We start from the raw sequence: 21,212 nt of genomic DNA on the forward strand, positions 1-21,212 counted from the left end.
GCAGCTCTACTTCTCTGACTCTGCCATCCACAGCACACACAGCTTGTCTTGCAGACCAAGCTGGCTCCATTCCACACCTGCTGTCCTTGGTGGTCGTCCCATTGTTCTGGTATCTCCAAAAAGCTGGGGTCTCCACTGAAACTGAGGCTGCACCTTCACCAATGGCCTCTTGGGGTACAAAACCTCAGCTGCTCTCCATGACCCCTTCACACTTTCAATACCAGAACCATGCAGGAGACTCTTACACATTAACAAGTCCTGCTTCCAGCTAGAGATGGAGGCTCGGGTCCCCTCTGTGTGCTGACTCTAAGGAAATACCTCCCAGAAGACTTCACCACAATGATGCTGGTCTCTTGTTACAGCTGATTTTTCAGCCCCAGCTAACCAGCATCAATTGTCCTAGTAAAGCAAAGGTTTTGCTTCAGATTCTGGTCTCTTCTGCATAACTGTTCCACAGCAACAAGTTCCACAGCAACAAACTGAGCCCGCAATGGCTTTTCCTGCCCAAAGCTCCAAACACCTCCACAACCCTCCAAGGTCGGGTCTGTCACAGCAGTACCCCACTCTTGGTACCAATTTCTGTCCTAGTTTGTTTCTCTATTGCTGTAACAAAACTCTCTGACCACTACCAACTTGGGGAGGAAAGGGTTTATTTAGCTTACCTCTCCCAGGTCACAGTTCATCAAGGAGCCCAAGGTAGGAACTCAGGGCAGGAACCTGGAGGCAGGAGCTGGAGCATAGGCCATGGAGGAATGCTGCTTACTGGCTTGCTCCCCTGGCCCCTCCTCAGCCTGCTTTCTTATACAACAGAGGCCCACCTGCCCAGGGGTGGCACCACCCACAGTGGGCTGGGCCCTCCCACAGAACTTAACAATCAAGAAGATGCCCCCATGGACAGGCCACTCCAATGAAGGCAGTTCTACAATTGGGGCTCCCTCAACCCAGGTGTGCCAAGTTGACACTAAAGCTATCCAGCACAAATGTGAAACTTTTAAAGTGAGAATAGTAAAACCATAAGGATGTAGCTGGCTAATCCCCAAGTTGCACATTGAAAACTCTGTGGTTTTATTATTAATTAAGAATTTGATTGCTTGAGCTTCTTGCTAGCAGAAAATTCCATTGATCTATCAGTAAAAGTATTTTAATAGCCTGTGAAATAGAGAGAAATGAAGATAAAATTTCATAGCTTTTGGGTGGCTAGCAGTTGATCTAGACTTAAGTGGGTAGATGAGTGCACACAGATTTAAAAGAATAGTAATCTAAGTAAAAGTTACTAACTTTTAAAGATGATTCAAAAAGTAAAACATAAATTTAGATGTGAAATATGTGACTTAGAAGAAAAAGAATTTTCTGTGGCTCTCATTTCCTAACTCAAAACACTAATAACAAGAGTGGAAAGTGGGAGTGTCAGAAAAGCCAGGTAAATCTATTACGATAAAGTGGTGTTAATTTAGCATGAAGATTCACCTGTGTTAGTGTTAAAGATGAACTGAAAAGACGGAAATAAGATGATCGGAAAAGCATTTGCAATCTGTTGACTTGGGGGTTTGTGAAAGGTGGTCAGAAGTGAATCCCAGAGCATTTAGTTCCTCGTTTTCCAATTTCTACTATTTATTTAGGAAAGCCGTGCTGCATCTCCATCATTGTCTGGTGAAAGAACAGAGAAGATGTGGGTTGACAGGCCCAGTGACAACGCTCATGCATCAGGTCTGTAGAGCTCCCTTTGCTTTAAAATATCTAATTACTGTGAAATCACACGTAAATAAACTCTGTATTTCAAATCATATTATTAAATTTAGTTGTTGGAAATAAATAGGTGTAATGTAACATAGCTGTTTAAAGCACAGTACAAATACTTTTTAATTAAAGCAAGAAAATATTAGGTATTTTTTAATTGGAATTGTAGCACTATTTAAGTATTTTAACTTTTTTTTTCAGAAGGCCCCAGTCATCATCGTTGTAAACAAATGCGCCTGGAAGATAATCTAAGTTCCAGTGAAGTGGAAGAGGCAGAAGAACAAAGAGCACATTTGTTTCCTAAAGGACTGAGTAAAGGGGAAGATGCAGGTGATACCTTGAAAAGTAGGTGGGCAGAAGCCTGTCCAAGTGCAGTCATTTCAAAGGTGGCTTCTTAGGGTTTGAGTGACATCCACAAAACAAATCTCTTTCTAAAGACAATTTTGGATGAGTCCAAGATAGATGGTAGTTTATCACAAATTTCACTTTATATGAATGTTGTAGTAAGGGTATTACATACTCGGAGTTCCCCACATCGTTCTATCATTTTCTTGCATTTGAATTTTACTAAAATATAGTTACTTGAAGTGTTTGTGTGTCATTAAAAACTCTACTTCTACATTGTTATTAATAAATTTTAAAAGTACCAAGTGCTTCACCTTAAAGTTATCATTTCTGCCTTAATAGCCATATCAAAAGATTTCATTTTAAACAATATTTTCATTTTAAATTAAAACTCTGCTTTTGATTTCACAACCCGTACATACACAAAGGATCTGAAGATTTTTGTTCTCAGTCTAATGAAAAGCTAAATTTGTAGTAATGCATATCTTAACTTTAGCTGATCATTTTCATTTTTCAGTGTTTGAAACTTCTCCTTTGTTACTAACACCGGAGTGTTTTATTCCTGAGAACTGCCAACATGATTTTTTAGATACCAAGAAGCTTTACGATAGCGTCAGCACAGTGTATAAGAAGAAAACTGATGTGAGTTACCACTTTTTAATCGTAGGTTATACTCAATACTGTGACAGTATACTGCACTTGTGTTAGACGGATGGCTTGTTTCATCCTTGGCCAACAGAATTCCCATTCATGGATCTTGACATATGTGAGAAATTTTAATAACTGTCAGATAAAACACCGATCCCATAAGCTGAGTGTCTCTCACTTCTAGTATCGGTCCATTCATTATCCATATTCTTTACATTTCTAAGTCTTTTGTCCTACTTTTTATTTTAACCTTTGGCTATCCTGTGATTTATTCTTTAACTTCCTGACCAACCAGTTTTCTTCTTTAGAAGTGTAAAGTGTGTAGGTGTGGCGTTTTGTTCTGTTTTGTTTTTGTTTGTGTGATGTGTGCACGTACAAGCCTGTGGAGGCCAGAGATTGATGTCAGGTGTCTACATCAATTGTTCTTCACCTTACTTTTGTGATACAGGATTTCTCACTGACTCTAGAGTTTGCCCATTTGGCTGTGCTATAGCTCCTCTTGTCTCTGCCTCTCTTGATATGTAGGTGCTGGGCATTGCAAGCACTTTACTCACTGAGGCACCATCTCAGCCCCTTCTTTGGACACATATTTCTATATCTGGTGAAGGTGATTATCAGTAAGAGTTGCATAATGTAGCCTTTTATACAATGTAGTATTTTACACACTCAGGTCTATCCATCAGCTCTGTGCTATGTCCTTAGTTTGTGAGTGTCTAGCTACAGGTAGACAGAAGTGCATTCTAAAAATGGTTCTTAACTGTTAATAATGGGTGGGAAATCATATCTTTTCTCTCGTGCCTATATTTGGGATAATTTGTTCATGCCTTCTTTCAAATAAAGATAGAGTTAACATGTCATCAACTGTATCTCTTGATTGCCCTTTCCTTTTAGTCAAAGGTAGAATCTGAAATTGTTTAAAATTTTTATTTTCCCAAGGACAGTCTAAATAGAGAATCTCTGATTTACGTATTCTGTGCCTGTGACTCCGTGTATGTTCTGTGAAAAATGATAAAAACAATAATTCTATTAGGCTGTCCTCTTGAAGAAAACTATGATCATTGGCAGTTTTTGTAAATACTGTAAATGTAGTGTTCTTATAAAATAGCAAATTGAATTCCTAGACAAATCCTTACCAATATAATTAGCTACCTGGTGACTGATGCTGCAATTATGAGCCTTTTTAATTTTTACTTTTCTAAGTTCTTCTTAGTCATTCGTGTTATAGAAATACTTTTTGTTCATAGCCTTGGTTAGGTTGTTACTTTGTGAAGATATATTAAACCAAAAACTAAATATTTTTCAGACCCAGCATAAAATCATGGACGAGTTTACTAAGCAGACTTTGAAACTGGTTCAACAGCATCTGAAAACACTGAACCATCAAGCACGAGAGCGAAGGTCTGTGGTGTACATCTGTTTTGTTAACCTCTGAGTGCTGTATTTTCATACATTGTGAATGAATGCTCTAGATCCTGTAGTTTAAATTTTAATCTTGTTTTGTTTCATTTTTAATAGGGATGAGAATCTTGATAAATTCCAACTCATTCTCCTAGATGTGGTGGAGAAATTTGAGAAAGATTCACAGTTATTAAAAGATTTGGAGAAAGAACTTGTGGTTTGTGCTTTTAAGAAATTAAAACAATATTTTAAAAATTAGTTTTAAAAGTATAGCTCTTTAAAATAATTTATTTCCTACTTTGAGAGGCTAACATAAAGCTTCTTGTTCCTTAGAGTATAGTTACTCACTATAAGCTTGTCTGTGTAAAATCTTTGATAATATGGGCAACAGCTTAAGAAACTTTACTTTTAATATTTTTAATTTGAAAAAGTATATACTACATTCGGTATTCTTAGCATATAATCAGATTGTTTACACACGAAATTTAGAACAGTAGAAATAAATTTAGAGTAGAAGAAATACACTTAATTCCGTTAGATTGTTATTTTTAATCTTATTAAAGTATAACTAGCTTTTTTTGTATTTTAAAATTTAGGACTTTGAGGAAACCCTGGTTCAGAGGTTAAGAGCATATTCCAGAAATGAACAGCAGAGGTTAGTGTGCTTTTCCTTAATGACTAGAATCTGTCAGATTTCTATGTTAACAAGTTTATAGATGAAAATAACTGTGTATACTATAGCAATTGAATTGGAACTCCTGATTAAGAACAACGTTAACGCTCATTATTTCATTTGTTAGGCTTCATTCTTTGAAAACCTCATTGGATGAAAATATTGTTGACTCTAACTCTTGTTATGAAGAAACTGTGTTTACATCTGAGGTATATTTTGTACTTATTTGTAACCTTGATATTGGTTAGTCTGACTTGTCTTTTTGCTGTGAACTTTATGACAGTCTCATGGGGGAATTATGTTATTTGCAGGTGTGTTGTTTGAAAGAAAGCATGAAAACGCTACAGGACAGGCTTCTCAAGGAAATGGTAAGTCACTCATGTTTATGCTTTTCCATGCAGTAATCAGGCTTTTGGGCCTTTTTGTGTGTTTTAATGAAAAGAAGGTCTTGGTGTGGAGCCCAGGCTGGTCTCAAACTCATGATCCTCATCCATCAGCCTCCAGAGGGCTGGGATTATGTAGGTATAGGCATGGACTACCTCACCTGGCTGGGGTGTGTATGTGTCTTTCAAATGAGAAATTTTGTTTTTCTTCTTTGGGAGTTTGGAGAGGGCAAATTGAACCTAGTATCTTTTAGCTCTTTAAATAATGGGAACCTTGTTAAAGGGATAAATAAATTCCTCCAAAAGAAAGAATTACTGAAAATTGAAAAATTAGCTGAAGAAATTAGTTTTATACTGTTTCTAAACACTGTACACTTTAACAGGACAAAGCTACTCAGGCTGGTTCAGTAGAAGAATCATTACCCACTTATATGATAGAACTTCATTTCCTGAGAGAAATGTAGTTGACTTGTAAAATTCTAGTCAACAAACAGCTATAGTTCTGGAGTTTAGTGTAGCCCAGAAGACTGAAGGCCCTGTTTCTCACCAACCTGTCTAGGGATTTCCTCAAGGTTTAAACTGCACTTTATTTTTGGTCTTCACCCATATGTGAGCACATATGAAATTTTAATAGAATTTCAATATTAAAATGGGAGAGATCAAGGTATTTTAGCTAAGCTAGCCTAGTACAAAGCAAACCAGAAATTTCATAAGTTGATCCTTGTTGAGACTTTAGAATTTTTTTTCTTTCAATGTTTTGATGTGGAGCTAGGCATGATGGCACACACCTTTAATCTCAGCACTCACCTAGGAGGCAGAGGCAGGTAGACCCCTAACAGATTGAGGCCAGCCTGATGTACATACCAAGTTCAAGGCCAGCTGGGGCTAAAGGGAGAGACCCTGTCTAAAAAAAAAAAATCCTTTTGATGTGGAGATTTGAAAGGTTGCAAGTCTGATCTCGGTTATTGTGGCTATTACTAATGATCACAGAATCCTATAGATATCTCAATTTAGACCCTAAAGGCCTGGGTGGAATGAGCACTGATAAAATCTTTATGAAAATGGTTGTTGTAAAATGAATCCCCAAGTATGCTTTTTTCCCTTTGTCACAGCATGAAGAAGAACTTCTCAATATACGCAGAGGACTGGCATCATTATTCAGGGTGCATGAAGAAAGTGCTAATGTGTGAAATCTAGTTACTGTCAACACATTTTATCTAAACTCTAGTTTTGTGTATGACTGAAAAAAATAACAAAATAGCCTTGTGGTGAAAAAAATATCCATCATCCAGGTAGCTGAATGTGTGGCAGAACCTCCAGATTCCAAGGAAGGTTTTCTTATTCCTGAGGATATAATTTAACTCCAAACCCAACTTTTGCCTGTACTGTTTTCTAGAGAATGAATGTTTCAGGTAAACAAACAGTAAAAGGAATTAGCTTACTTTGGAGTGATAATTTACATTAATTACTATATCAGTAAAACTAGTCTCTTTAATAAAAGTATTACATAAAACATTGTAAAATTAACAGTTTTGAGCCAGATGTGGTGGTGCAGGCCTTTAGTCCCAGCACTTGGGAGGCACAGGCAGGCACATTTCTGTGAGTTCAAGGCCAGCCTGGTCTACGTAGTTGAGGCAAGCTGGGGCTACAGGGAGACCCTGTCTCAAAAAGACCCCCCTCCCAAAAAAAGTTTTAGACAACATATTAATTTGCATAATTTGGATATAAATAAAAAATTTAGCCAGTTTTTGAAGGGAAGAAAGGCTCTACTTTAAAATGTTTACTTGAGTGGTTAGTACCTTCAGACCCTTGGAGATTTTTATGGTTTCCAGCGTATTAAAAATGTGCTAAATGGCCAAAGATTGTAACTGTATCACATAAATTTTTAACACTGCTTACAAATACTTCGAAGCTCCTGGTATTCCTGCACTATTTTGTTAGATTGTTTTGAAATAAATGCTCATTTCATTTAAATATAATTACCTTATAATTATAATCCTGTTTTATGAACAGTGAATTAAAAAATACTGTCAGACACTTGAAATGTAATTCCAGCAGCTCTGTTATCCTTTGCCTGTTTCAAGGTGGTAGAGTATTTGATTAATACCAGTATTTAAATATAATGGTAAAATGACTTCTGGGTCAAGAAGAAAAATGTAGCCTCAATTTATTTAGTTGCTAACATTGGTTACAATTTTAAGATTTGTTAATAAATTGATGGAGTTTGTGCTTGAAGAGAAAAACCTGCCATGTTTCCATAGTAATTCCCTCAGAGAAACGTGTGAGCAGATTGTAAACGGCCAAGGTGACGTCAGGGTTAGTTTTAGTGGTTTTTAATTTTTAAATTTTAGTGTTTTAAAAAATAAACACCTTAAGTAAAAGTTATCCTCAGGAGTATTTTGAAATAATTCAACTTTTTTTTTCAGGAATTCAGATGTGTTGAGAGATCAATGTTACCCTGTCTTGAACTTTAGGTGATATATTTTTAATTTACACTGTGATACCAAAAAAAATGTTTTTAAGGAATTTGGAGGATTCACAATTGTCACACTAATGACACACTGACATTTAACAGCAATAAGACATTTTTAGTATTTTCATAACTTGATATACAGTTTTTGTAAGTCAGGTAGGTTAGGTTGAGTCTGGAAACTTAAGAATGGATTTGATATTTAAAACTTTTAAGCTTACTTAGAAAGAAAGGAGCTAGATGTGTTGCTCTGTACAGTTCATTTCTACATTTTCTATGATACAGTTTTAAATTAATACCCAAATTGGCAAACATTGTATTAAAGTCCATGCAATAAATGCTTTAGGATTTGTGTGACAAAAAGCAAGTTTGAATATACAATGTATATATTTATATAACTTTCAGATGTCATCATTTAGAAATACCATTTATTAGTATATAGGCCATTTAAAAAGGGGCTGGCTAAATCTCATCTGTAGGGTACAGTTTGTAGACCCAAACTTTAGAGGGAAGATTTTTAAAGATCAGAATTTGCTTTTGTTTATTAGTTGTTTTGTAGATCCTTTTGTATTAAAAAATCTTATTTAATTTTATGGGTGGGTATGAGTGTTTTGCCTGCATGTGTGTAAGTGTACCACATGCATGCTTGGTGCCTGCAGAGGCCAGAAGAAACTTTCGATCCCCTGGAACTGGAGTTACGGACGGTTATTAGCTCCCACGTGGGTGTCGGGAACTGAACTCAGTTCTTCTGGAAAGCCCTCTCTCTAGCCCCTCACTAGTGGTTTCCTTTTTTTGTGTGTGTGTGTGTATTTCCCCCTCAACAAGAAAAGGTTGTGGTGCTGTGGGAGGGGACCCCTTAAGTCCAGGTGCAGCCATTCTGAGCAACATACTGAGACCATCAAAGAAAACACAATTTTGTCTTTGTTTTTCTTGCTACTCCACAGAATCAGTACATCTAATCACTTTTTCCCAATTTCACACCTATTAAATTCAAAACAACTAATCATTGTAGGTAATGACTTAACGTCTCTTACTGGAGTCTGATACCTTTTGGTATGACTTTACATGTTCTCGACCACATTAAGCTGAAAAGTAGTACCTATACCAGAAGTGTCCATGGAAAAGGGACATGAAGTAGGAAAAATTAAATTAGTCCAACAGAGTAGAAATTCAGACACTAGACTCTATGTATTACCATGGTAATCTTGATATTGCCAAGCCCAGAGACCACACCAACTTAAGACCAGCATATCGTTTGAGTTCACAGGAGACTTTAAGATTTCACATAGTCTTTACTTTCAGACGAAATTTGCCAAAGGTTCTTGCTATGTTTCAGTCTTAGCATGAAGTTACAGTTGCTAGGGTAGTTAGTTCTTCAGCCGGTCTATCACCATCACCCACTCTGTGGACAGTTAATCTAATCATATGTATTTAATGTACATAAGCATATACTTATTTCTAAGTTTCTTGGCATATTTCATCAAGCATTAGAGTAAGCTTGGGAATATACAAAGTAGAATTTTTTGCAAAATAAAATGTCAGGAAATTAATGTCAACAAGTCTAACATGTAATGTAAAAATCAAGAGTAAGATGGTAGAAGTTTCCTGAAACTGCTTTGTGCCACATCAAGTTTTCCCATTATAACCTCATGAGGGAGTCTAGGTGGCAGGAAAGGAAGGAACTGGTAGTGTGGACCAGCCACATGCCTGAACTGTGCTGTGATGGTAAATGTGTACTTCTTTGGAAAAGAAGAAACTTCACTTAGAAAGTATGATGCAAATATGTAATAACATGTTGGTATCTTAAAAATTAATATCTATACCACATCCAGATCTCTTTCCTGTTACTGTTAAAAAAAACTGACTTTTAGAATTTCTGTTGACATTTTAAGCTATTTGCAGTTGAGTTTAAAGATTTTTAAAATGTTATTTTTATTAATATAAAACTGCTATTTTCATAGAACTATGGAGCTGATAACTGGTAGCTGTTCCATTGGTCATTTTCAAAAACATGTTTTGTCTGAATATTAAATAGTACATATTCCTATCACTATATAGAGAAATAATCAGCTGAAATTTACAGGGATTAGCTTTTTGAAAACACTTTCATTCTCTAATTTTCATATGTTGCTTATCTTTAGGAATATTTTCATATAAAAATTTTGAAAATAGGGATAAAGAACTTGGTAAAGGAGCACTTGAAGGATATGGGACCAGCATTGGATTAGGGTTTTGTTTTTTTAAGTAAGTCTTGTGTTACTAAGACTGGCCTTGAACTTCTGATCTTCCTGACTTCTCCCATGTAGAGAGGTTACATGAGCGTGCCATCATACCTGACCAGTACCTGTATTTCTACATTAAAATTGGATTTTGTATTACTGGACTTAAATTTGCTTATGAAGAACGAGGGAACATACAGCTAAAAACTGACTACTGTAAGTACGTGCTACTATAAACTTAGATCCGTAGTTGCCATAGAGTTCCACAAGATGGACCTCTAGATTTTAGGTGTTTTTAATGCCTTTCCCATGTCAATTGCCTGAAAATTACTCAGGTCAGAAAAGTTTTTAATTGCTTCACTTTTTAAAAAATATACCAAAAAAATAAAAATTTGTTTTACTATTTTGCTGGATAGCTTTAGTTGTCAACTTGACATGGCTGGTTGGAGGGAGCCTCGACTGGAGAATTTTCTCCCTTGGATTGGATTGGATTGTATAAGAAAGCAGACTGAGCATGGGCCAGGGACCAAGGCAGTAAGCTCCATGGCCTGTGCTCTGGGTCCCTTCCCTGAGTTCCTGCCTTGGCTTCCCTTGATGATGAACTGTGCTGTAAGCCAAATAAAACCCTTTTCTTCCTAAGTTACATGGGGCTGGAGAGACAGCTTAGCAGTTCAGAACACTAGCTGCTCTTGCAGAGGACCCAGTTCGATTCCCAGCACCCATGTGGAGGACAACAAGTGTCCATAACTCCAGGGACCCCGACGCCCTCTTCTGACCTCCATTGCATGACACAGTTGCAGTGAGTATTTTGCCTGCATGTATGTAAGTGCACCACATGTGTGCAATGTCTGCAGAGGCCAGAAGAGGGTGTCAGATCCCAGGAACTGGCATTTACAGATTGTTGTTAGCTGCCATGTGGGTGCTGGGAACTGAACCTGGTCCTCTGGAAGAATAGCAAGTGTTCTTAACTACTGAACCATCTTTCCAGTCTCCCTATTGATGTTTTAAACTGAGGAAAATATAAAATAGGAGCTGCTAATCTGTGGATTGAAAGAGAAAAAGAACATGGTTTGGTAGTTGGCCACAAATAGGGAACAGGCTAACATAGGCATTTATCATAAATTCTTATAAATTTAAGTATCTGACTTCCAGTAAGGAGGTTTTTATTTCACGAAGAAACAGGTTCAATAAAATCAGGTGATTCACAGTTTAAACAGCAGGAGAGGTAGAGCTAGAATCTAATTTCTCATAGAAAATAAAAGCTCCATATCAGCAAGTAGTACATTTGCTAGTCTCCAGGACTGATTACAAGGCTCTTTAGACAAAGTATCCACCACAAGTGTTGAGTAGTTTCACAGGCACCTTCTCCACAGCAGTTGTAAAGATCTTGGAAAGCAATGAGATAATGTATGTGGTGGATTTGTAGAGGACACTCGGTCAAGTGCCATCTAATATTAAGACGGAATGCTGAGAATGTGCCAGGTTCATGCCATGCCATCATCTCACTGTTTGACCTCATTTAGACTTGTTACAGATGGGTGGAGAGCATCCAGAAAACAGATTGAACAGCACAGAGCTTAGCGCAGGTTTCTGAGCTTCTTATAGGTGTGCTCTAAGCCTCTGCTTTCTGAGTGACTGGGGTACTGTGAAGAAGGGATGGAAGGCTTATTTCTGAAAGAACACTTATTCAGAAGCAAATACTTAATCCAGGGGATGTTTGTTACTGTTTAGCCTGCTTCCTGCCTTTGTGCCTAGATTTTTCACCTTGGTGCTGGAGGAAAGGTTTTATAATCTCCATTCCAGCTAAACCTTTTATAATAGGCATTTTGATAATGCTTGCAAGTGTGAACTTAAAAATACTCTTTATGAGGACATAAATTTTCATTTTGGTAGAATTTTCAAGTTTTTAGATAAAATGCATTCTTCAGTATACCTGATATGTTTCAATTAACTTGAAAAAAGGTAATTGATTTTCCAAGGTACAAACCTTATAAACTGCATAATTTACAGAACACATAAAAAGTTGGCATTTTCTCTCATGTGTTTAGAGTCAAATAGTTCAAAAGTCCTAAGAATTGACTTGTTTCACATATCCCAGTTCTAAGAGTTCACCCCAACCCCAAGAAAATGAAAGCCTGACTTAATTTCCTGCAATAAGTAGTCATTTAATTAAAGAACAAAATTAACAAGAATCAAAATGTTGGAGCTGTATATTTTGTTAGACATATAAAAAAAGAGAAAGTATAATACAGTAAATCACTTTATATATCATGAACTTAAAGAGTTTTCAAATAATCAGAATAAAAATGTCTTTTCAACAAAATACTGAATGACACTGGGTCACATGTCCCTCATGTCAGAGGCCTGGGAGTGTGAGCCTGCACATGCATGTCGCCCATCCTCCGTTATACTGCAGAACTGTAAAACAAGGTTGAAAGGCAAACAGTTTTCTTCTGGGAGAGTTACTCTGGGTCTTAACTGTCCCCAACAGTTCACACTCCTCAGACACCAAAGAAGAAGTGTGTCCTCTGGGTCACTCCTCATGTAGGTAAGTGTGGCCAAGATTGCACCTGGGTGTGGTTCTGCTCTTCTCACAAACACAGCAGGTCGTCTTGAGCTAAACTTCAGGAAAGTTCCCTGATGAATGTTCAGTGTTGGTATCAAAAATTAAACACAAATTCTTCTCAGAAGAAAATCTCTATGGCCTGTGGAATCTAGAAATTAAAGAATTAAATAGTTTGAACTGTTAAAATTGTTATATTAAAAAAACACCAAATAAATTTGCTGCTATTAAAAAGCTTCTTAGACTGAGTTCCATATATAACCGTGAGGTAGGAGCTACTATGGTTAAACAGCTTCACAGAACTCCCACCTCTCAGGTCGTGGTTGCATCCCAAAGTGTGTTATATGCTGAGTGCTCATGACTACCAACGACTTAGTTTCAAAGCTGCTAGTTAAGTGATAAAAGTATACAGAAACGCTGTGGCCTTTGCTGAAGCAGGGGAGCAATGAACAGACTGATACGTCGGTCTGGAAGAGGGTTTTGAGTTGGTTAATGTGTCCATAGGAATAACATACTCTATAAACTGGCATAGGACTAAGATAGTGTTCTTTGTAAAAAACGATATAAACTGGCATAGGACTAAGATAGTGTTCTTTGTAAAAAACGATATGAACTTCCAAAATGTAGTACAATTTTGAATTATTCCTGATCAGGTTTAGGGATAATTTAAAAATTCTTTCATCTAAAAAGTTACCAAGAACTTTTTAGTTAAATATCTAAAATATTTAAAAATATCTTCTGTTACATATCACTAAAAATGAAGAATTGATCCACATACATGGGGTTGACTACTACTTCATAGCAGTATAAGCATTACAATGAATGTTTTACAGAATTTTATTCCCTAAACTTTAAGAATTAGAACTAAAAATAATCTATGCTACTCATGAGAGGAAACCTAGATTTGTTTACCCCTCTCCTGTCCTTCCTTACTACCCTAAAACCAGTAGGTACATTACAATTTGTTCTTGGTTTTGCTTGCAGAGCAAATCTTTTAAATAATTGCAGTGGCCACTTTGTGGCAAATAAAAAATGGATTTATTACTACAGTTGGCAGTGTCCCTGTGCAAGATTTCCTTCTTGGGTTTGGGGCTTACGCATCCTTAACAAAGAGGAAGAGGCTAAATCAACTGCTACTGAAGGCTTGTAGCCCTAGCAGTCGTCCCCATTAGGACTAAGTTCCCCATGCCTTTCAGGTAATTACTGGTGACAGCTGTGGGGAAAGGGGGGCAGACTGAAAGCATATGCACGGGAAGGAAATAATTTTTTCCCTCCAACTTCATCACATCCCAAAGCTAGCGTAAGATGATCATCTTGGTGAGAAAGTCTACGATTGATCCTACTTAGGTAGGGTCCTACATAACTGTTTTCACATCCCATTCCCAGCACTGAGAGCTGCTTCATATAGGAGATTGGCAGATAGTTCCTGAGGAAATGGATGCTCTGTTAGTGTTAGAACACTGGCTTGTGTTAAAGAGGTTAATATCAATTTAAAACATGATTCGATGCAGAGTAATTTCACAGCAATCTATTGAATTGGTAAAGTCTACAAATTTTGAATATCAGAATTAAAACCCAGGAAAATTACTTTGAGATCAATTTTGGTAAACAACTTTGTAAGCTAATGAACTGTGTGATACTGTTCTCATACATGTTACCTCTTACCACAAAGCTCTACTTTAAAAAGTTATCTGAAAAAACGAATTCTTTTAGTTGAATATAAAATTATCTATGGCTACTGTAGGTTTTGCTAAAAACATATGTACAGCTCACACAAAGAGAAACCTCACCTTGTCAAATGCTTGCTGGATGCATGCACCTCCATTTCATTACTTTTATACTCATTTAATTCCTTACGAATTGCTGCCTAAAGTTAAAAAAGTTAAGAGAAATCATCACATTTCCATATCAACAGCCATTCTTAATACTATTTTGTGACAAATAAGAATTTACTGTGCTGTAATGGACAGACAACGCCTTCCCACACTAATAGATGAACTAAGCACAGGCTTAGGGAACAATGAAATGGGAACAACAAGCAGTGAGGCAAAGGTCAGCTTATGGTGAACTTGGAATTTTGACATCGGATAATCCAGAAATCATTCTAACGTAAACGGATGTTTTTATGCCATCTTGGTAGTGCCATTTCAGGTGCCATGGCATGAATAGGGCATCATCATCCTAGTGCTCTTCAGGTACCTCAAGGCCAGTGCGCTCTATCATCATTTTCTCTCAGGTGCACCTTCCAGGGGCCAGGTAAGACAAGTGTCAATTTGGAATTATAGAAAACTTTAAGAATGGGTACTCACCAGGTACTCCACGTTAACACTGACAACCCAAAATGTCTTTACAAGAAGACACTCAACCCTGAATTACCTTTGTAAAACCAACATCTGCTTACAGCATAAGGCTGACTTCAAATACATGAGGGCTCACACTGTCTTGGAACATCCCCAACCAGACAGACTCTTCCATACCTTGTCTGCTGCTGACAGTCTCGTCCAGGGTTTGTCTGCCCTCCTGTCATAGTCTTGCGCTTTTGCTACTTCCACATAATCACTGAAGCGTATCAGAATTTTTCTGTCCCTTAATTCATCAACAGTGGGTCTCTGATTAAGCTAAAATAAAAGATAATTATAGTTAGGTATCACATGCCACGCTTGTGTTCTTGTAGTAAACAGCATAGATGTATAAACAACTGAATTTGTGAGTCATAATGTTGAATAGTGTACAAGGATTAAATCATAACTCCCTTTCAACAAATTTTTTCAGAAGTATGCACACCAACCTACTGACGTAGCATAAGGTCAAGGAATGGTTGAATTCACTCTCAGTTTCATGGCATTAAGAGTTTCAGGTACCATTCTGTAAGCTCCTTTAAAAAGTTACTGCTTCAATTATGCTAACTACCACTGGCATTCTACATGAAGACCAGGAAGGATATTGTTAGCTTCAAGCAGCACAAAGCATCATTAGAATGGGGAAGGATGGGGGTAGCAATGGAACACTTGAATTCAGGAGCACTCAGTCTGAAAAGCAGACTATGGCTTTTGAAGTCACTACTTGTGCTGGATGAGTTTGAGGTGTCAATTGGACAATCCTCAGTGGAGAAATTTCCACTATTGGGTTGGCCATGTCTGTGGGAAATGTCTTGAGTGATATGGGAGGACCCAGCCCACTGTGGGTGGTGCTACTATGGGCAGTGCCACTGCTGGTCCTGTATTGTATAAGAAGACTGAGCGTGGGTCACAGGAGCAAGTCACTAAGCACTTTTCCATGGTCTGTGCTTCAGCTCCTTCTCTGAGTTCTGACCCTGAGCTTCTTCTGCCCTATCTTCCCTCAGTGATGAACGGTGACCTGGGAGATATAAAATAAACCCTTTCCTCCCCAGGTTGGTTTTGGTCAGTGTTTTTATCATAGCAGTAGACAGTAACTAGAATATGGGGCAGGAGAGATGGCTCAGCAGTTAAGAACACTGGTTGTTCTTGCAGAAGACCCGGGTTTGAATCCCAACACCCACATGGCATCTAACTGTCCGTAACTCCAATTCCAGGGGATCCGACGGCCTCTTCTGTCCTTGCGGGTATTGCATGACACGGTGCACCTACCTACTTGCAGGCAATACACATAAAACATTTTTTTTTCTTAAAGAACACTAATACAGCCCATCAATTTTGACTATTTGCAACATACAGCCCATTGATGCTAATACTTCCTACAGTTGAGGGACCTCTAGATGGAGATGACTAAAACTGATAAGCCTAAAAGATAACAAGACACTGATATTTGGGTCTCAGACATTGAGTACGAAAATGCCAAGCTGACCTCTAGCAAGTGAGAAGTGCTATTCGGTTTTACTGCCTTTCCAGCTGCCTCACCAGCTAGTCAAGAAAGGCACTGTTTTTGCAGTAATGGACATGTTGCCTGGGAAATCCCAGTCACAGGGTACCTAGCCTTACCCATCCCAATTGCTTCCGAAGCCACCTCTAATTGACAATTTTTTTGTATTTATGAAATAAAATGCTTCAGTTATACCTTTCTTGTTAGTCTTTGCTTGATTTCCCGTCTTTCTTCCTGCTCGGTCTGATCATTCCTTTCTGAAAGAGAAGAGAGCCAGGTTGAGCCTTGTTAGAGAAGCATGTTTCAAGTCTACTTGTGGCTGCAGAGACCACAAGGCTAGGAGGGATGATGGTGTGTAACAGCCAAGACCATCCTCTCCTGGGCAGTGCTTGGGGAAAAGAATCCAACCACAGACATGGTGATGTGGAGAGACTCTCTTTTGCCCTCTGCAGTAGAAAAACCTGGCTAGTCACTGCTCCTTGCTTCTGGGCAGCATCTCTCTATTCTCCATTCTACCTACAGATGTCAGCCAGGCACTCAGGAAATCAGTCCGTTGTTTTAACTGCTACTTGTCAATGCTGTTTTTTTCTATTTTTAATTTTTTAAACTCATTTATGTGCATGAGTGCTTTGCTGCATGTAAAGGCACCCATGCATGCAATGGCCATGGAAGCCAGAAGATGGCATTGGATCCCTTGGAACTGGAGTTAGGGGAGGTTGTTAGCTGCCATGTAGGTGCTGGGAATCAAACCCAGGTTCTCTGCACGAGCAGCCAGTGCTCTTAACTGCTGAGTCATCTCTCCAGCCGTGTGGTTTCTATTTTATAGATTTGCGTACCTTGTAGTCAACTTAAGGCATGGAATACCTTTAGATTCTGGGCAACATGTGCTTGCCTAGAATTTCATATTTCCTATGTGAGCATACCCACAAACCAGCTGCTTCTCCATTGCTGAAGCACACATACCTTCATAACAGTGCCTTTTAAGGGGCCAAAGTCCCTCAGAGTTGTCTTTGCTTCCTGAGTTGTGTTCATACCATTTTTGGAGGCTAAAGATAGGCCAACATGCTGAAATACTATATGTAATGTAAGCTTGGCCCTGGGATGCAGAGATAATGCTGTCCTATTTCTGGCATTCTTGTTGCTAAATAAAGCCTCAGGTCTCCACTGCACAGAGCTTTACCTAGGAAATAGATCTCACCCACCAGCACTCAGAGCAGAACTGCAGTGTTTGAGGGGGAAACCCTGCTACCTACAGTTACAGTTTCATGTTACGTGCTTTATTTAAATGATACATTTCAAATGGTGTATTTGTGGAACTGGGTATGTGGGTGTTTAATGTCTGTGAGTACACTTCAGTAGTTAAAGTACACTGGTAGTTTAAAAAGAAGCACCAGTCAGACTAAAACATTTTGGAAAAAAAATACACCCATACAATAACCAGAACAACACGTAAGCTACAGTCAGAAAGTATGTGAAACAAATGGCACAGCATGCAAGCTCATGCCAGCCTGGAGAGGACATTGATGACATGAGAGAAGCTCTTCCCATTTCAGAACAACAGACCCTGGACCAACTAAGTAGAGCCTCCCTGTGGAAAAATCTTGGGCAAAACCCAGATTTTTTCTTAACTAAAAAATGCCATCATTCCAAGGGTGCCCGAGCACACGACAGCAGGATGTTTGAAAACGGCTCTTTGGAAGTGCCCCCCCCTTTCTTGGTCTTTTTGAGACAGGATCTCCCCGTAGCCCCAGCTGGCCTGTAACTCGCTATGTAGACCAGGCTAGCCTCGAACTCACAGAGATCCGCCTACCTCTGCTGGGATCAAAGGCATGCGCCACCACGCCCATTTTGAGCTGCTCTTTTCTAAGTGTTTCTGTCAGACACCAGCTTCCTGAGACCCTACATAGATCCAAGGGCTTTTCTCTTTGAGCCAGTGAATGGCATGTTTGAAGGCATTTCATGTCCCCACCCAGAAAATCCTGTGCCGTACACAAAGGATCCACAGTAAGGACTTCCAGAGCCATTGTTTGGGAAATTACTCTAGCACCTTGGACAGCTCTGCATGCCGCTTCCCTAGGCACTCAAATGCGCTATGGCTTCTGATGCAGTGATTAAACCTGGACAGTGGGGGGAGGCAAGCCTGGGCTTGAACTCCTGTCTGTCCTCTTGCTGCTTTTCTTGTGTTAAAATGTCACATTTCCTCAGGGTCATGGCAGCTTCACTAGGGAAACCGAGCCAGCAGCTCAGATTTGCTCTAGGTACTGAGTTTCATGCATGACACAGACAGGGCCCTGTTATCATATATGAAGAGGCCACCATGTCCAAGGCTTTTCTATGAACTAATACATCGAGCTCTGTGTTCTCACAGATACACTGCCATTAGTCATTAGCCCCATCTTGAAGGAAAGCAACACAAAGGGAAAGTGTTCTGGGATTCAATCAAAACAACATGTGTAATACAAGCATCTCTTGTCCCGTGTGTCAAGGATGTGGTATTCTATACTGTTCCACATATGGCGGACCTATCATCACAGAACAAAATACAGAGCAACTATGAACCCCTCAGTCCTCCCGCTCAGGACACTTGAGAAAGCCTCTGAGCTAAGGGTGAATCTGGCTCCCTGGTGAGGGTGTCATGTTTACGGTGGGTTGCCATGGCCATTGCAGAGAAAATCCATTTTCCTTTTGCAAACTGAAGGCTCCAGCTGCTAACCAGCTCTCAACAAGCATAGCTCTGTTTTAAAGCCCCACTATCTAGGTTTGCAGATAACACAATTAGAAGCACTCATAGGTGGGAGGAACCTGGCTGCCCACAATGGAAGGCAAGAGTGGGCCCTGGTTAGCCTGAGCCATGGGGCTCTCCTCCTGTGCCAGCAGCACACAGTTCCCAAGTCTGGAACTAACCTTATGCAATTCTAGACCACTGTTTTAAATAACATCAATGACTTATAAGGCTGAATTTTAGAAAAGTGGCTTATTTTTAACACTTCAAACATTTGGTAACTGAAACTGCTTGACTTCTGTCCATAGACTTGATGAAGCATGTTAGCCACAGCCACAGAATAATGGTCACCCATATACGTTTAAGGAAATAATTCCTATCTTAGGTTATTTTCATCAGTCTACAAAGGAGGGAATTGCTTTAGGGTTAGTGATGGCATATATACGTTTAAGGAAATAATTCCTATCTTATTTTCATCAGTCTACAAAGGAGGGAATTGCTTTAGGGTTAGTGATGGCACCAAGGCCAAGATAGGAGAGCAATCAGCTGCATTCCATGCACAGGCACCCAGGGTTCCTTAGTTGTCTCTCTGATAGGACCAAGTCAGCCTCATACTGTCACAACTTTCAAAAAGATGTTCACACACAAGCAAACTTGGGGCAGGTCTGCACTGTATAGCACTTGACAAGAAAAAAAGTTTAAGACATGCCACCTGAATGGCCCCAAGAAGACATAGTCTTTGGAAAATAATATTTTAAAAAACTCAATTTTGTTGGCCAGGTAAAGCACTACTGAAGGAAGGCCTTAGAAGGGTTTTATCACTTCTGTCATTCATGACTTAATTAAATGTCCATACAGTGGATCTGGCTACCTGGGTTCAGCACACACTAGAATTACATACCTAACCAGAAAAACTTAAGGCCAGAGGTGCAGAGGGTCCTACAACACCAAAGTTCCGAGCCACAGAAAGTTTCCCTGCTCCAGTGAGCTGGCTGTTTATTCTTTCTAGGCTCTAGGCCTAACAAGTGAGGCATGTGTTCTAATCTGGTACAGTTCCTGACTCGGTGATGCTTACTGCCCAAAGGATCCCCACTGCGAATTCCCAGGAAGCCCTGCTCGTCACTCAGTACATGCACAGAGGGGAGTCAGTCTACAGGGTTGGGTCTGCAGGACCGACTAATCAAGGAAACCTGGGAATAGGAATGTCTTTAATCATGTCTAGGAGAGCTATTATTTCATTTTAGAAGGGACTGTTTCTGGATGCAGCCACTTGAAGACCTTTGCTTTCAGAATCCCTGCTCAGAGTTAAGGGAACCCAGAGCATCCAACCTGCAGAGTTGGGCTGGGCTACCAGAGCTCAGATTTCAGCAGTAGCCGCAGCACATGGGAGGGAAACCTCTAGAGGAATCTCCAGCTACTCACGTTTCAGGATATTTCTTCTCTCCAGCTCCTCCACAGCAGGTCTCTGGCTCAGTCTTCTGCGGAAAAACACTAGGATTACGTTTTGCACCATCGTGACTGCCTGGCAGTTCTACTCGAGGTCCATGTGGTGTTAGGTGGCTGGCACACCCCCCCAGAGTTCAAGATCGCCTTCAAAGAGGAGAGAGTGAAGCTCAGGAGCCCCTCGCTGGTAAATTCAAGTCAGACTCCCGAGTGGGAGGGAAAGCCTGCCTGGAGCCCCTCGCTGGTAAATTCAAGTCAGACTCCCGAGTGGGAGGGAAAGCCTGCCTGGAGCCCCTCGCTGGTAAATTCAAGTCAGACTCCCGAGTGGGAGGGAAAGCCTGCCTGTCTTGGAGCCAGTGCTGGGGAAGTCCTTACTCCAGCTCCACATGGTTGCCTGCCCCTTGTCTGGTGTGCACAGTTCACCGAGCCATAAGCATGTTTAAGCACGGCTGAGAACCATTCAGGGAAGTCTTCTTCCTGCCCACTGTTCTGGGGGGGCGGGCAGGCAGCACGGCTGGGCTTCAGGCTTCTGCCTTGCCCTCAGATCACTGCCTCTGGGCACCAGCTCCATCTTCCATTCTCAGCACCAGGAGACCAGCCCAGGATCACAACCCTGCTGCCCGCCAGGCTGAGAGGAGCTGCTTTGCCCTTCTCCACCCAGGAGGAGTGTCTAGGGACAGCTGAGGGGCCGCCCACCTCCCTTCAGTGACCTCACAGCTCCAAGCCAATGACAGCTGGGGATCTCCCAGCTAACTGGGAAGAGAGCCGCCC

General features: G+C 39.9%; 2 protein-coding genes across 6 annotated transcripts in view; one reads left to right on the forward strand and one right to left on the reverse strand.

The window, feature by feature from the left end:
* The window catches only part of Sycp2 (synaptonemal complex protein 2), an 89,707-nt gene extending 82,932 nt beyond the window's left edge, over nucleotides 1-6,775 (forward strand). The window contains exons 35-43 of the mRNA XM_029568235.1: nucleotides 1,620-1,707; nucleotides 1,939-2,082; nucleotides 2,600-2,724; nucleotides 4,034-4,128; nucleotides 4,246-4,345; nucleotides 4,725-4,783; nucleotides 4,929-5,010; nucleotides 5,113-5,169; nucleotides 6,297-6,775. Of these exons, the coding sequence (XP_029424095.1) occupies nucleotides 1,620-1,707; nucleotides 1,939-2,082; nucleotides 2,600-2,724; nucleotides 4,034-4,128; nucleotides 4,246-4,345; nucleotides 4,725-4,783; nucleotides 4,929-5,010; nucleotides 5,113-5,169; nucleotides 6,297-6,374 (828 nt within the window). The 3' untranslated portion in view covers nucleotides 6,375-6,775. The remainder of the gene's footprint in view (nucleotides 1-1,619; nucleotides 1,708-1,938; nucleotides 2,083-2,599; nucleotides 2,725-4,033; nucleotides 4,129-4,245; nucleotides 4,346-4,724; nucleotides 4,784-4,928; nucleotides 5,011-5,112; nucleotides 5,170-6,296) is intronic.
* Nucleotides 6,776-12,013: 5,238 nt separating this feature from the next.
* Nucleotides 12,014-21,212, reverse strand: part of Phactr3 (phosphatase and actin regulator 3) — a 240,325-nt gene continuing 231,126 nt past the window's right edge. For all 5 annotated transcript variants that reach the window (XM_008842156.3, XM_008842137.1, XM_008842172.2 and 2 more), the window contains exons 9-13: nucleotides 20,421-20,476; nucleotides 16,472-16,533; nucleotides 14,914-15,054; nucleotides 14,227-14,303; nucleotides 12,014-12,587 (exon numbers count right to left, since the gene is read on the reverse strand). In XM_008842156.3, the coding sequence (XP_008840378.1) occupies nucleotides 12,572-12,587; nucleotides 14,227-14,303; nucleotides 14,914-15,054; nucleotides 16,472-16,533; nucleotides 20,421-20,476 (352 nt within the window). In that variant the 3' untranslated portion in view covers nucleotides 12,014-12,571. The remainder of the gene's footprint in view (nucleotides 12,588-14,226; nucleotides 14,304-14,913; nucleotides 15,055-16,471; nucleotides 16,534-20,420; nucleotides 20,477-21,212) is intronic.

The sequence above is a fragment of the Nannospalax galili genome, unplaced genomic scaffold, assembly GCF_000622305.1.
Source record: "Nannospalax galili isolate Female #2095 unplaced genomic scaffold, S.galili_v1.0 scaffold231, whole genome shotgun sequence".
Taxonomy (NCBI): Eukaryota; Metazoa; Chordata; class Mammalia; order Rodentia; family Spalacidae; genus Nannospalax; species Nannospalax galili.